Here is a 14964-nt window from a genome sequence, read left to right as displayed (position 1 = left end):
TTTTCATTCTTATTCATTACCTAAAATAAAAGATACCACTTTCATTCTCCTACAGATTTAATTTATTCAATTAATTTGTTACCATTTTCATTCTTGTTTCTTTGCTAATAAATTTTTTACCCCATTGACCTAGTTAGGCATGTCTCTTAACACGAAGACACATTGATTCGACGAATCTCTAAATTTTCTATTACATGCTCTATTTGAGCATTGTAATCAGATTAATCAAGAGCCACTTAGTATAACGGTCTAGTAGTATTTATTCACTTGTAAGTGAGAGGTTTTAGGTTTGATTATCGCCAAATGCAAATTTAAACCACAATATTACTAACTCATTATGAGACTTAATATATCCGCTCCCCCATAATGTAGATAATATTTTTTGTTTAAAAAAAATATTAATCATGAGCTCAATACTTATTATTGCTAACTCATTTCGTAATATAATGAGATTTGACGAGATCTAAAATACGAAGAGGAAGACACATTGATTTGGTAATGAAATGAGACAAAATAATAAATAAATGTCGAGATAATTTTCATAAATCATAAATAAATAAATAAATGCACAAAAATTTATATAAATTTCACATCGCTAAGTTCGACATTTTATTGCATGTTTAAATATGCTTCATTACGCATAAATTAAAATAGTTTAAGTAGATATGGATATATCAGTTGATTATATGCTAATTCACGAGTTCCATGCTATTATCATATTGTAAAACAAATTAATCAAATTACTAAAAAAATTACAAAACAATTCAATTTCAGTAGCAAAAATATAAAAAAAAATGATTCATTTCGACCGCCCATTTACACAAACAATACGAGATCGACGGACGTGATCAACCGAGTAACTAATTTTTTTCTTTATTTTTGAAGTACTATTTTTTACAGGCGAAAAGCGAACCAACCTCCACAATCGCTGATCCCTCTTGACCTCCATCAACCGTCGATACAACCGATTTTCGATTTTCTATCCGCCGCCGCGCGAGAGAAGAAATGGCATCGGGGTGGGGAATCACCGGCAACAAAGGGCGGTGCTACGATTTCTGGGTCGACTTCAGCGAGTGCATGTCTCGCTGCCGTGAGCCCAAGGACTGCGTCCTCCTCCGCGAAGACTACCTCGAGTGCCTCCACCACTCCAAAGAGGTCGGTCAATTTCTCTTCCATTTAATTAACTTTTGTTAATCTCATTTCTAATATCACTCAGATCGTTTGTATTATTGTTGATTAATTATATGTTAATCTAGCTCAGGTGTGTTTAGTTTGAGCTCTGGTTTTCCCCAATTGATTTACTGTTCATCCGGTGCGTGTTTCGAGCTTGCTGTAGATAATGTAGTGCTTAAACCATAGGAATCAATTGCCAGCTGAATTCCAAGTCTTCATTGGATAAGCTAATTTAGGGTTTTTGGAAAAATTGATTTTTATGATTAGGGTTTCGCTTATTACATCTCATCCATTTTCCAAGTTGCATTTGCGGATTTAAGTGTTAATGTCCTGAGGGGGATTGCTGTTGTGAAGATTAAAGAAAAGTGGGAAACTATATCTTTTCTGGTTCGAAGGGAAGGGAGACAAGTAGAATTGTTCCTGGAAAACGAGAAGTAAGTATGCAGAAGAACGGCGTTGCTTATGCATTGTGCATAATAGCTTTTGAAAACATTTCATACGACATTGTTTTCGTTAGGCATTTAACTTTAAGGAGTTAATTGCAAAAGTTCAATGAGTTTTTCGTTTATTTAGGAGGTTGACTAGTTATTTTCATGGGTGTTTTATTTATTAGAATGAATGGCTCATCTTCATTTGGATCCTTTTGTATTGACTAGAGAAACAACTTACCGTTTGATAATCATTTTGTTTTTAGTTTTTTATTTTTCATTTTTTGTGGTATAGACAGAGGCAAAGTATGTGGGAGAGAGGATGAACGAAGAAAGGTGGAGGGAATGTAAAACTTAGAACTAAAAACAAAAAACTAAATGGTTATCAAACCTTATATCAGTAAGGGTTATGAAGGAAATATGAGGCTCACAACATTGAAATCAGCGTTGAGGCGTGTCGTAAGCCATGAATTAACTTGAGGATGAATCAAGTAGCAGTGGTCTTACATTGCAATGGTCACTAGTCAGTCCTCTTTTCTTGTCTAATTTTCCAATTATTTGGATGGGGACTTACATGTGTTTTCAGCTTCTTTTTCTGTTTTTATATTCTTCACCTTTTAGTAAGCATTTAAACTGTAGAATCGGTTGGGGATAGTATTGAGTCTAAGTGCACGATAAAGTGCTATGTATCTCCTATCAAAGTTGAGCAAAAGTAAGAAGATAAAGGTCCATGTATCAACTCTTTGGGTGATAGAAACCTCGGAGTTACTTGTGTTTACTTTTTTTGTTGTGTATGGCTGACTCCAAGTGACAAGTTTGCTGTGCTTTTTTTTTTGTTATTGTAAATCACATTATATTTTAGATTTCCGCCTCTACAATAATTCAATTTTATGTCAAATGTTGAGTTCAATGACTCTCTACACCTTTCAGTTGCATCCTAAGAATAGGAGGTTAAACGTAATAGCAAAACGACAACACAGTAAGCATAAAGAGTATAATTCGAACAAAAGTATCTTGTACAAAGTTATGCTCTATCACCAGAGGTTCATCGGAGAAGGGAAAATGTCAAAAAAATAACTGAGTGTATTCATATTATCATCTTAGCTTCTTTTTTCTTTTCAATATGTGGTAATTAATGGGTAGGGTGAGGAGAACATTATACCTGGGTATGTTGCATAGCGAGACGAGAAGCTACATTGTGTATTCCCTGATTTCAGTGACATTTTTAGCTTTTGATTCAAGTTTGCATTATCATCTCTGACACGATTAGCTCCCCCAGTCAAGGTAACAGTCGTATTCAATGGTTTTGTTTTATTGCATCCATGTGTCATTCGTCGATGGTGCTGAACAAGTATGCGAGTTTGCAATTTAGGAATGTAGTTCAGCTTAGAAAGACATAACACGATATCACACATGGTCTTTATAGAGAGGAGGTTTTGGTCAAATTCCCCAGATGTTTTATGTAATCAAATAATATAACTTGATTCGTATCTACATGAATACAGATTCTTTTTGTCTCGGTTTCAATTGTTAATACCGATTCATGTCATGGTTTCTCTGCATGTCTATTACTGCAGTTTCAACGAAGGAATCGTATTTACAAGGAGGAGCAGCGTAAAATCAGGGCTGCTGCACGGGCCAAGGAGGGTGGGGAGGTTGATAAGCATCACCATTCGTAGCAGAAATCGATCTTATCCTTCAAACTGAAGAAGTAATAAATAGGTGGAGAACGGAGGTCGTAATTTTGTCCAAACTTGTCCCGTTACTTGATTCTGAATGTGTGCCTCATTGGTTTATGCAAATAAGGTTTTGCTTGCAGTATGTGGAATATAAACCCGATTCCTTTTTAAACTCTTCGTTTTTTTCTTCTATATATTCCGGGAAATTGTTCTTACGGGCTGAAATGGATTTGATTTCGTTTGAGTTCTCTGGTGCTTTGTTAGCTACACTTCAATTCTTTAGGGCTCGTTTGGATGTGCTTTTAAAATAATTGAAAGCGCTTTTAGTGAAAATGTTTTTAGAACCAATCCTTAGTAAAACTGCAAGTAAATCTTGGAAAAGCATTGAAAGTGCTTTCTGGAAGAATCACATAACCGGTGCTTCTTGCAGAAAGCACTTAAAAGTGTTTTTGGAATCCAAAAACATTTTTCTTTAAAAACGCTTTCAGCTATGTTTTTAAAAGTTGCTTTAATAAAAAAGCGGATTTGAGTCTTTAATAAATATTTCCAATTCTTGTAATACTCTCTTTAGTTATCAAAATTGACATTGATTAACTTTTTGCTTCTATTGATCATCCCATCTACCCCTACAAACACTAACCTTACACAACCACTGTCATTATTACTACCATTGTTGCCATCACAACTGTTGCCATTGTTGCTGCCACCGCCACCAATGCCCACCATAACCACAACCTCTACTATCCTTCTGCCACCGCTCCTACCACCATTACCTATACGCCCCCAACCACCACACCCCACATTTGCTGCTGCCACCATCACCACTGCCACACTCGTAACCGCCGCCATCGCCCCCACCTTTACTACCATGTCCAATTTTGTAGCAAACTCTCATAGTTCTAAGCACAGCTCCTAAGTAATTTATTCAATTATATCACTTTTATATTAAAGTTACCAAATATTTTTACATTACTTTTTATACTCACAAACTTTTTAATATACAATTTATCAAATACTCAGCTGTTTTATTTCACAACTGATTATTGTTAAATCACAACAAAAGAATTTTTTTTTTAAACTACAACAATCCCAAACTTGTCATAAGCACAAACCCGCAGCATCATCGTTCGTTTTGAAGAATTTTTAACCAAATAAAACTAGAAATTTTTTATAGTGCTTCAGAGTATGATGCTTTGAGATTTTTAATCGATAGATATTTTTGGTTAAAATTTAAAAAATAAAAATCTAAGCGGTATATTCACCGGAATATAGGACCATAAAACTTTTGAAGTACATACTCCAACGGACAACGACAAGTTCTTGTTGGTATTTGAGATTGCTTAAACCACATCCGCACGTTCGGTGTACACTATTTGGTCTCACGTGTGTTTCAACGGTCCAGATACAAAAAGGAGCAACCCGATAGCGATCAGGCGGTTTAAATTAATAATTAAAAACAGAGTCGTATATATTTGCCGTACTCAACGCAACAGGATATCCGAACCATAATTTTATTTGGTAGCTCAACAAACGTTCTCTCCAATTTCAAAACCCTAATCCTCGAGCTCCAGCCCTTTCTGCTTCGCTGCGATCCCCAATTTTCATCGGAGGTAATATAAATTAAAACCCTAATCCTTTTCGTTTTTGATTTCGCTTCACAAGGATCGAAGTACAATAGAAATCGAAATCGATATTTTGTTTTAATTATATTTTCCAGATTCTCGTTGACTGATGTCAAATTTTTATTATTAAGAACGCTGTGATTTTTTTTTTTTTCTTTTTCGATTGAATGGCTTTTATCTAAGCAAATAGGATCCTTGAAGATTTCGATTTGCTCACAGTGGATGAAATTTTATAATTTTATGTATCCGAATTTCCAATGGGTTTGTTTGTTTCTTTATCAGGACAATGAGCAGTCGGAGTATGAGCAGAACTCTCTATGTTGGGAATCTGCCCGGTGATATACGCGAGAGAGAGGTGGAAGATTTGTTTTTCAAGGTAATTCGATCTGTTGCAGCTTGATTTGATATGCCGATGCGTAATATTTATGCGGTTTTTGGATGAAATTATTATTTGGAATGCTTGACTGTAATTGTTCGTTAGAAGTAGAACTATGGATTGATCCGTTTGGTTAAGTTGTTTAAAACAAACAAAAATTTAAAATTAGGAATCGAGCTTTTTTACTTTTCGCGAAACCTGTTTAATATTCGTATTATATTTTTCTGGTGTGAACAATGGTATTGGAGGGCTGGTGTTACTGATGGTTATAACGTCTTCTAAAGATTCTAAACAATAAGATATACAATACTAGTCATCAGTTGACTGACTGAAGTTCTAATCTTTTCCGCAGTATGGACGCATAGCCCATATTGACCTGAAGGTCCCCCCAAGGCCTCCTGGTTATGCATTTGTTGAGGTGAGAGTCCTTAACTACTTTCTTTAATTTGTTTATTTATGTTTTATTTATTCTGTGTTTGAACAAGTTATTTGGTACAGTTTGAAGATGCTCGTGATGCTGAAGATGCACTCCGTGGTCGTGATGGCTATGATTTTGATGGGCATCGTTTAAGAGTAGGTTATTATTTTTACATTCAACTGTACCTGTTGTACTTTGCCTAAACATTGTATTCTGATGTGTAACTCTGTAGGTTGAACTTGCACATGGAGGGCGTGGGCATTCATCTTCTTCAGATCGTCATAGTAATTATAGTGGTGGTCGAGGTGGACGTGGGATGTCCAGGCGCTCAGATTATCGTGGTGTGTATTTCATTTGATATATTTTGTGCTGTTTTATATGTGGTAGGATGCACCTGATATATTTCTAAACCTGCTCTGTCCACAGTGTTAGTCAGTGAACTTCCCCCTTCCGCTTCATGGCAAGATCTTAAGGTGTGCTATTGTATTAAGGTTTTTTCATTATTTATTGTTCCTTGGTGTGTCAATTGTCACTGCATATCTGACACATGCGATGCATTTATTCAGGATCATATGCGACGGGCGGGAGATGTCTGTTTCTCCCAAGTTTTTCGTGATGGTAGTGGTAAGTTGCTTTTCATATTCAAGGGTATTCCTTTGCTATCATGTACGTAATATTGTGGCAAAGTTAGTATCAGAAACAATTGTGTGGATATTTTTTTTGCCACTGTCATAAGGTGGTTGCTCTTGCAAGAAATAATATGTTAGAAACTTAGAATGAGCATTTTCAAGTTCCTACACAGCTTTATAGAATTTCCAGTTTTTCTCGTACTGTCTCCTGCTAAATTTTGGTGATCTGGCTGATTTTGTCTTGTTGGTGACTTAAAAGAATTCATGATACATGGTATGAATAAAAGTTGTTCGGTGGTTCATAGTGCTTCTCAACCAGATTTCAGAATGTTTTTGGGATGTACACTACTATTTCATATAGTGTTAATTCAAAAGTGTAATCCTAAGACCTAGCTCATGAGACATCAGAATTTCGATTGATTTAGCTTTTGTCCTATGCCTTTTTTGTAGGTACAACAGGGATTGTAGACTACACAAACTTAGAAGATATGAAGTATGCGGTAAGTCCTTTTACTTTCTCACTCCAGAGTCCAGACATTCATATTTTCTGTAACCTTCTATGGAGCTTGGGTACTAGGTTGTTGAATTTTGCTTTTTCAATATGTCGATGTGTCTGAAGTGTCTATAAGAATCTCAAACTTCATACATAATTTCCTGCAGATCAAAAAGCTTGATGGCTCTGAGTTCCGAAATGCTTTTGACCGCCAATCTGTTCGCGTATGAATCGTACAAGTTGAAAATTTATTTTCTTTCCTCCTGTATTTTTGTTTATCTTTTGTTAAATTTATTTATTGTCTCATTTTATTACACAGGTGAGGGAATATGATGCGAAGAGGGACTCGTCTAGGAGCCCTAGTCGTGGTCGATCTCATTCAAGAGGCAGGAGCTACAGTCGCAGTCGTAGTCCAAGTTATGGCCGGGGCAGAAGCAGGAGGTTTGACCATTCTCAATTACACGATTCTGTAGATGTGGGGACTAACATTTCTATTTTATGTTCTTACTTTTACATCTGATTACAGCAAGTCTCCAAAAACCAAATCTTCACGCCTCTCACCCGCTAGATCTCGATCAAGATCTGCTTCTCTCCCGCGTTCGCGATCAAGGTCTCGCTCTCCATCAGGGTATGTGTTTTTTTTTTTCAATTAGTCATCTACCTATGGTTTGTTGATGTTCATTTCATCTGGGTTTTCATGGGTTCGTTAGGTGAACAATGATGGAGATTATTAGTGCAATAATTTACCTTTCCAGTCTATTTGATACTTCTGCATACTAACATTTTGTAGTTGTGCTATCAAATTTGTGACTCTACGTTATTGAAATTTAACCAATCACTGTGTCAACAGTTGTAACTACTGACTCAGATCAAGTGGGTCATTGAATGTGGAGTATTTCTAAAGATTAGGCGTGCTCCATTTTGCATAGAATCGAATGTCGCCTTGCAGTTGTAAAGTATGAATTATGTTCTTTGGGCTGCAATATTTTCCTGTTGCTGCATTCCATTATTTCTTGCTCAGCAGTTGGGGTTGCCAAGAAAGAGTCAGATATCCACCTAGTTTTTATTTTCTTTCCCTTTTTGCTCGCATGAAAATTACCTCTGTTTTTCTTTTAGATATGGATATATGCGGCGAACTGGGGATTGGATATTAGGATCTTGATTGGATAAGGTCAATTGCTTACAACTCTTTTATATGGAGGTATGCTGTTATTTAGATAGGCAGCTTTGCAAAACCTTCACGGTGCCACTGTTCTAATGCTTTTGGCATTTAAATGTCCATGGGTGCTAGATTGGGAACAATGGAGGTCTTGGATTGCACTAGTAAAGCTGGATATCTGTGAACTAAGTGCCATTGGGATTTGGAAGTCATCGTCAATGAGCAGTAGAGACAATTTGATTTTCTTTTCCTGCTCCAACATTTTGCCAAGCTAATAGGTCGCACTATCTGGATATCCTGGATTCTTGTGTTACAGTAGGGAAGAATGCTCCTCTTGTTTCCACTGGTGTCTTAAAAAATAACTATATCCCTATTTTTTTCCCTCTGATTTTCTGATCTGTTTTGGCGGTGATATAATCAATTGTTTCATCCATTTTTTCCTTATTGGTGTGCTAAATGTTTAAATCTTTTTCTTCTATCCTTATTGTATATGGTAACTTCACACGGAAGAGGCATCAAAAAGACCTTGGATCAAATTGGTAAAAGGAACATGGTTATTAAATTCGGTTGTTTCTGGAACTTTTGCAGATCACGGTCAAGAAGCAGATCTCCAGTGCCTTCGGTAAGTGTTATTTTTGTAATATTGTTTCATTCAAAAAAAAAAAATCAATATTTTGTTAGTTGCCCCATTTTCAATAGGTTTTTGTATTCTGGCGTTAAACTAAGATATTATCAAGGCTTGTTTGAAATTTTTGTACCATGATAGTGATGAAGCCTAATGTTTATACAGTTTGTCTGTCAGTTGATTTGATATCTCCTTTACTGATGATGGCCTCTCTGGATTTCGTAAACTGCAATTGGATTACGGCTCTTTGGCCCTTTATAATTTTTTTGTTTGGCATAATCAGAAACGCATTAGTAAAAGCCCGAAGAAGCACATTAGTAAAAGTCCAAAGAAGCGTAGTACCAGCAGGAGTCCAATCCGGAGCAGGAGCAGGAGCAAGAGTTTGTCACGGTATCATTCTCGAGCATTATATTTTCTTTTGTTCGTGTCATCATTGTCGCACCATCTTTTTCTCCTCTCAACACATTTTCCACGAATTGCTCTTGCTTTGTGATCGTTGAAGTTATATGCAACGATTCATTCTAGGTTGTGATTGCAATTGTTTTCGACAGGTGATGTAATGCTATCCCGGACCTGAATTTATCACTTGGGGCAAGTTTTACAATCTTTGTTAAAGGACTGGAATTCTGTCGACTTTTATTTAGCGGACTTTTAAGTTTATGGATGGATTCGTTTTTAAAATCGTTGCGTCTGTTACATTGTTTATTGCGGAGAACTGTTGTTTAACCGAAACTGGCGTTTTACCATCTTTGCACTTTGTAATGCATTTGAGACTTTTTGCTGCTACATTTTTGCTTGAAGTTTCATTATCTCCCTTCTGCTTCGTTTATCTTTCCCCGTAGTGATGCAGTCTAGGGGATGCGTGCTAAAATTAGGTGCAATGGGGATGACAAAATGCGTTGTTCAACTGGTCTGGCTCACGTCTGCCGATGTTTATCTATTTTAAGATGCATTATGTTGCGTCAAGTGATTAAGAAAGTGTTGGCGGAGAGTCTTGTGATATTCACACGAGGTGTATCGGACGAGTAATTCTCTTTTCGAATGCGTAGCAAGCGTCAATCGACGAGTGATATCGCACTGTGTTTTGGTTGCAAGGGAGAATCTCTCGCGTTGTGGTGACAGTGATATGAAATGACATGAAGAGATCCAAACCGGCGGTGCAATCTGCGGAAAATGGTGGTCCTTGGAGTGGCCTTTTTCTTTTGGTGTTACGCCATTCAAATCTTTGCCTTTTGTGAGAAAACGACAGCGTTCTGATTTGTGGACTCAAACTTCCTACCCCTAACAACCACATTCCACCATAGGGGGGGGGGGTCGTAGGGTGGGTCTATGGAAAAACAAAATCCAATGAAATAATATTTATGGAGGTTCAAAATATTTTTCGAGAAAACACAATACTATATTATAATTTCCGTTTACATTTTTATGCCAAAATATACACACCCCGTTAAGGAACTTGTTTTGTGATTAGATATGAGAGTTTCGTTTCAGATAAACTTATGACGTTGTAATAAAGACACGAAAGTTTCATTGCTTTTTTTTTTAATAGAAATGAGACGAGACTCATTTTCGGTGAGTCTATATGTCGTGATCGGGCACCAGAGTTTTGTTTCAATTAACTTATTCCATAATTATTCATGAGACCTATTTAATGAACTTATTTTGTGATTAGACACGACACGAGAGATCATTTTCAGTATACCTAGTATGTCATGATTAGACACAAGAGTTTTCTTTTCAAAGAACCTATCTTGTGATTAGGCACTAGAGTTTTATTTTTAATTGTACCTATAATGTCGTGCTTAGACATGAGAGTTACAATTCAACGATCCTATTACGTTGCGATTTGCTACGAGTATTTCATTTTAAAAGTACATGTGAGTTTTATTACCTATGAACTTATTTTTATTAAGATCAAAAACTTTATTTTCAATGGACTTATTTCCGAATTAGACACGAGAATTTTCTTTTCAGTAAACTAGCTTTGTAATCAGACACGAGAATCTGGTTGCTAACCAACCTTATTCCACAAACCAAACATGCCCACATTGGAAACCAGATGACTGATTATTATAAGGGAACTTTAACGTCTCTATCTACTATTATTTTACCAAATGGTGGATTTTCTCAACGAGTATGGATAAGAGCATCACAATCCTCGAATATCATATCATAACGTGCGGAGAAGGATAGCCACTCGTTTCCTCCAAATCAAGTGGCATGGAGAGCTCGGTGTACAAGGCGGTATTCCTGACGTTTGAATTTCCTCTTAAGATAATAACAAAATGCATAATTTTCATGGCAAAGAAGATCCATTTATGTTTGTGTTTGTTTATTTTTAAATAAAAAAGATTTAAAATGATTTCTGACCGTACGATATATGATAAACAGACACGACTCATGAATCCATGGGATCCTCACAAAGAAGATCAGAATCTAGACTCTTCTTTTTGTACATTTGTCAAAAAGAAAAAAGTCTTTGTACATAAAGGCAATTATAATCTAGTCAGTTGCAAAGATATGTGGCGTTTTCTTGAATAAATTATGTCTTGTAACTAAAATATAATTTTGATAAGGACGTTCGACCAATAAATATTTATCATGTGACGTTGCATTTCAATGACGTAATATCACATGTTGATATAATTTTACATGATTTTGTGTTATTAATTTGGACACCAACATGACACGATAATGTATCTAATTCATTTAATGTTTTCAAAAATTAAGTTAGTCTGTTACTGTTCACTAGAGTGGATAAATAGGCTGGATGCTGACACAAAATCCTTAGGGTGGACTTGCTGGAAATTTAACGTCTCTATCCATTATAATCTTACTAAATGGTGGATTTTCTCAACGAGTATGGATAAGAGCATCAAAATCCTCAAATATCATATCACAACGTGCGGAGAAGGAGAGCCACTTGTTTCTTCCAAATCAAGTGCACAAGGTCGTGTTTCTGACGTACTAAATTCTTTTTAAGATAATAACAAAATGCATAATTTTCAAGATTCACAAGACTCGTGAGGAATTCAAGGGCCGTCAAATAAAAATAAACAAATGTTCTACTTAGAAGAAAGCAAACAAATGAAAGGGAATCAAGCAAGATTAATTGGCTAAAACAGGGTATTTAAATTTTCTTTTTGTACATTTGTTAAAAAAAGAAAGAAAAGTGTTTTGGTACATAAAGGCAATTATAATCTAGTCAGTTGTAAAGATACGTGTCGTTTTCTTGAATAAATTATGTCTTGTAACTAAGATATAATTCTCAGAGGACATCCGACCAATAATTATTTATCATGTGACCTTACATTTCAATGACGTAATATCACATATTTATATAATTTTTTATGACATTGTGTTATTAATTTGAACACCAGCATGGCACGATAATGTATCTAATTCATTTAACGTCTTAGTTCAATAAATACTTATCACATAATAAATAAGTGAAAAATAAAATCTCTCCCGACTATCAACCTATGTGCAATTGTACTTGATTTCGAGTTTGTGTTTCTAATCTCGCAAATTAGAGTAGTTTAAAGTATCGCCTCGTCAAATAGATATAATCGAATAGCTGTAAAGTCCGCCCCCAAAAGCCCCCGGCCAACAGATTCCAAGTTTCCAACGGCAAAAGAAGATCACCTCCCTCTCTCTCTCTTTCTCGCCATTCCTTTTAACCAGACACTCACACTCTCCCCAAATCAGTTCACCAGAAACAAACGGAAAATCAAATTCGAACCAATCAAACAGAAATTCCGTTAACCCAGCTCTCAAAATCCCCGAAAATACCCAAATCCAACGTCAAGTTCCGACCTTTTTGTCCCCTCATTTCTCAGACAAATTCGAAATCCGATGGCCGGAACCCTGTTCTCGAAGCTCTCCGACGACGTCGTTCTGAACATCCTCTTCAAGCTCGAGGAGGACCCGCGGAACTGGGCTCGGCTCGCCTGCTCCTGCACCAAGTTCTCCTCCATGATCCGCAACGTCTGCTGGAAGACCAAGTGCTACAAGGTCATCCCCTCCGTCGTCTCCGCTCTCCTTACCGGCTCCACCGAGCCTGCTGGCGGCTGGGCCGCCCTTCACAAGCTCGCTGTCTGCTGCCCTGGCCTCCTCCACTCCGGCGTCCTCTTCGAGAACTCCGACTTTGGGCTCGAGCGCGAGCTCGGTCCCGACGAGAATTACCGGAGATTGGACTCCAATCCGGTCGGCGCATCTCCGGCGCCGAATCCTCCGACCGAGGCTTCCTCGAGCCAAATTGGCGCGAATCAGGAGGTGGGATCTTCTGGAAATGATTGTTCTTGGTCTCTGTTCGATGATCTTTATTTCGATACAGTCTATAACGATTCTGAAGCCCATCAAGAGCAAGATAATCCCCAATTAGAATCAGCAGCGGCGGAGGCGGATCAAGTCGCCGTGGAGAATGGCGCCGTTCGAGTGGGCGGCGAATTTTCGATTTGCAAGAAAAGGAAGGTCTGCAGACCGATGAGGTCGCATTTGGCTTCTGGGGTCTGGAATCTGAGCCGTGAGCAGGGCAACAAGCTTCTCCACAGCCGGTTCCGCGGCGATCGCTTGTACATTTGTGATTGGCCCGGCTGCGTGCACATCGAAGAGAAGCGAAATTACATGCTTTTCAGAGGGATTTTCAAGGATTTCAAGGGGTCCCAAGTGTGGAGGACGATCAAGGATGGGAACCGCAGCAAGATTGATCTGAACTGCGCGTTTTGCGCCTGCAAAGACACTTGGGATTTGCATTCTGCCTTCTGCTTGAGGCGGGTTTTCGGGTACCATGACGATGGCGAGCCGGTTGTTCGAGCTTATGTCTGTGAAAATGGGCACGTCTCTGGGGCTTGGACCGACCTGCCATTGTACTCTTGACACCTAACGGTTAAAAATCTCAGAGTATAAGATACTCCGAAGCACCATGGAGTTTTCGCTCTCGAGAATCCGAGGAAGAAGGATTGTGTTTTTATTTCAATGTACGTCAGTTTTTTCAAGAGTTGCTTCTGTAATCTTTGTGTTTTCAAAGCCTTATTCGTTGTATTGTTGTATTGCTGTTTGCGTTTCAACAAAGATGTATAATTTCAATGTCATGTTGTAAGATTTTGATAAGATTCTAAATTTAAATTGAGATTTCGAATGCGTCGTGTGTATGTCGTCGGATAAATGCACAACTTCTAGGGGGGTGTATTCAATTGGGATTTTAATAGGGGGTGTATTCAATTGGGATTTTAAAGGATTTTAATTCTTTTAATGAATCTAGGGGTATTCAATCAGGATTTTAAGTGATTCTCTGAAATTCTAGGTGTATTCAATTAGAATTTTAAAATAGTTTATTAAAATCCTTAGAAATCCAGGTGTATTCAATTAAGATTTTAAAGAAGTTTATAACATTTCAGGTGTATTCAATTAGAAATTGATTTTAAAGATTTTGATAAAGTTAAGGAATTAGAGGGAATTGGAGAGATTTCGTAGTGTATTTTAAGTATCCACAAATCTCACCTCTTCCCATGAGATTTCGAGGGAATTAAATCAAAATTTTATATGGAATCTCTACAAATCAATTAAACTCCATAAAAATCCATGGATTTATAAATCCATTAAAATCTCTTACATTCTCAATTGAATACACCCCCCTAAATGTAGATGCTCAGGATCCACGGGCCGGAACATTTTCCGATCGAGTAACAATTCTTTACGAGGATAAAAACGGCAACCATGCCTAAAACTATTTGCCGGTGGACTGCTGGACACGGCAGCTACCGTTCTCTGGTAGAGATGTGTTCACTTGTTTGAAGCAGCTAAGGTAGCACCATAGCCAGCCATGGCTTCCAGAAACCAAGAGGGATGCCTTGTGTTTTTCTACAGCCTCACACAGTACGTTTCGAGGATCCCCTGCCACCATCTCCGCCACCATCTCCACCACCATATCATTCACCTACAACGTCAAATTAAACAAAAACGTTAGCCTCAAAGAGTACGTTACGAGCATCCCCTGCAAAATTCGACTTTTGCAAAAACATGTACTTATGCGTGCGTGTGTAGATAAAAACTTATCAGCCCTTGAGTTCTGTGAAGCATTTTGCTTTCTTACTTGAGTCTGTCAGGAAGGGAGTTAGTCATTTCTAATCGCTTTGAACGGGAGAGAAGTATTCTAGTTCGGTAGTTGATGACTAAATCTCGGAATCTTGATTTTCTCTATATGTATTGCACAAATAAGAGAGTTGACTGCTGTGTTTGTAGTCCAAAGACCAAACTTTACGTGCAGTCTGACTCGCCTAATCTTTTAATTTCCAACTGATGGCTATTGCCTCCATTTTTCTCAATTGTTGTGTTGCCATGAGTTCTTCCAATAACCATAA

At 37.5% G+C, this 14964-nt stretch overlaps 3 protein-coding genes across 10 annotated transcripts; all 3 read left to right on the top strand.

The window, feature by feature from the left end:
- The first annotated feature begins 887 nt into the window (after positions 1–887).
- Positions 888–3524, top strand: LOC126614856 (NADH dehydrogenase [ubiquinone] iron-sulfur protein 5-B-like). Its single transcript, XM_050282534.1, has 2 exons — positions 888–1155; positions 3179–3524. Exons 1-2 carry the CDS (start codon positions 1006–1008, stop codon positions 3278–3280), a joined length of 252 nt encoding a protein of 83 aa, XP_050138491.1. The 5' UTR covers positions 888–1005; the 3' UTR covers positions 3281–3524.
- A 1218-nt stretch (positions 3525–4742) lies between these two features.
- Positions 4743–9388, top strand: LOC126614845 (serine/arginine-rich-splicing factor SR34-like). 8 transcript variants are annotated; one of them, XR_007620543.1, is made up of 14 exons: positions 4743–4890; positions 5185–5278; positions 5631–5696; positions 5777–5851; positions 5929–6037; positions 6123–6169; positions 6263–6320; positions 6776–6825; positions 6986–7042; positions 7138–7259; positions 7345–7446; positions 7935–8019; positions 8110–8255; positions 8566–8599. XR_007620543.1 is itself a non-coding variant. In XM_050282513.1 (14 exons), the coding sequence occupies exons 2-14, from the start codon at positions 5189–5191 to the stop codon at positions 9155–9157; spliced, it is 921 nt and encodes a 306-aa protein (XP_050138470.1). In that variant the 5' UTR covers positions 4743–4890; positions 5185–5188; the 3' UTR covers positions 9158–9388. The 8 variants fall into 8 exon arrangements, 3 of the variants coding, with proteins under 3 accessions (XP_050138470.1, XP_050138472.1, XP_050138471.1); XR_007620546.1 differs by lacking the exon at positions 8566–8599 and adding an exon at positions 7609–7774 and having other exon boundaries at positions 7935–7989; positions 8110–8421; XR_007620545.1 differs by lacking the exon at positions 8566–8599 and adding an exon at positions 7609–7774 and having other exon boundaries at positions 8110–8421.
- A 2674-nt stretch (positions 9389–12062) lies between these two features.
- Positions 12063–13742, top strand: LOC126614842 (phytochrome A-associated F-box protein-like). Its single transcript, XM_050282510.1, has one exon. It carries the CDS (start codon positions 12458–12460, stop codon positions 13478–13480), a length of 1023 nt encoding a protein of 340 aa, XP_050138467.1. The 5' UTR covers positions 12063–12457; the 3' UTR covers positions 13481–13742.
- Positions 13743–14964: the final 1222 nt, after the last annotated feature.

This window comes from Malus sylvestris, chromosome 3, assembly GCF_916048215.2.
Source record: "Malus sylvestris chromosome 3, drMalSylv7.2, whole genome shotgun sequence".
Classification (NCBI taxonomy): Eukaryota; Viridiplantae; Streptophyta; class Magnoliopsida; order Rosales; family Rosaceae; genus Malus; species Malus sylvestris.
Note: the sequence above shows the minus strand (reverse complement) of the source record. Positions and strands in the feature narration are given on the sequence as shown.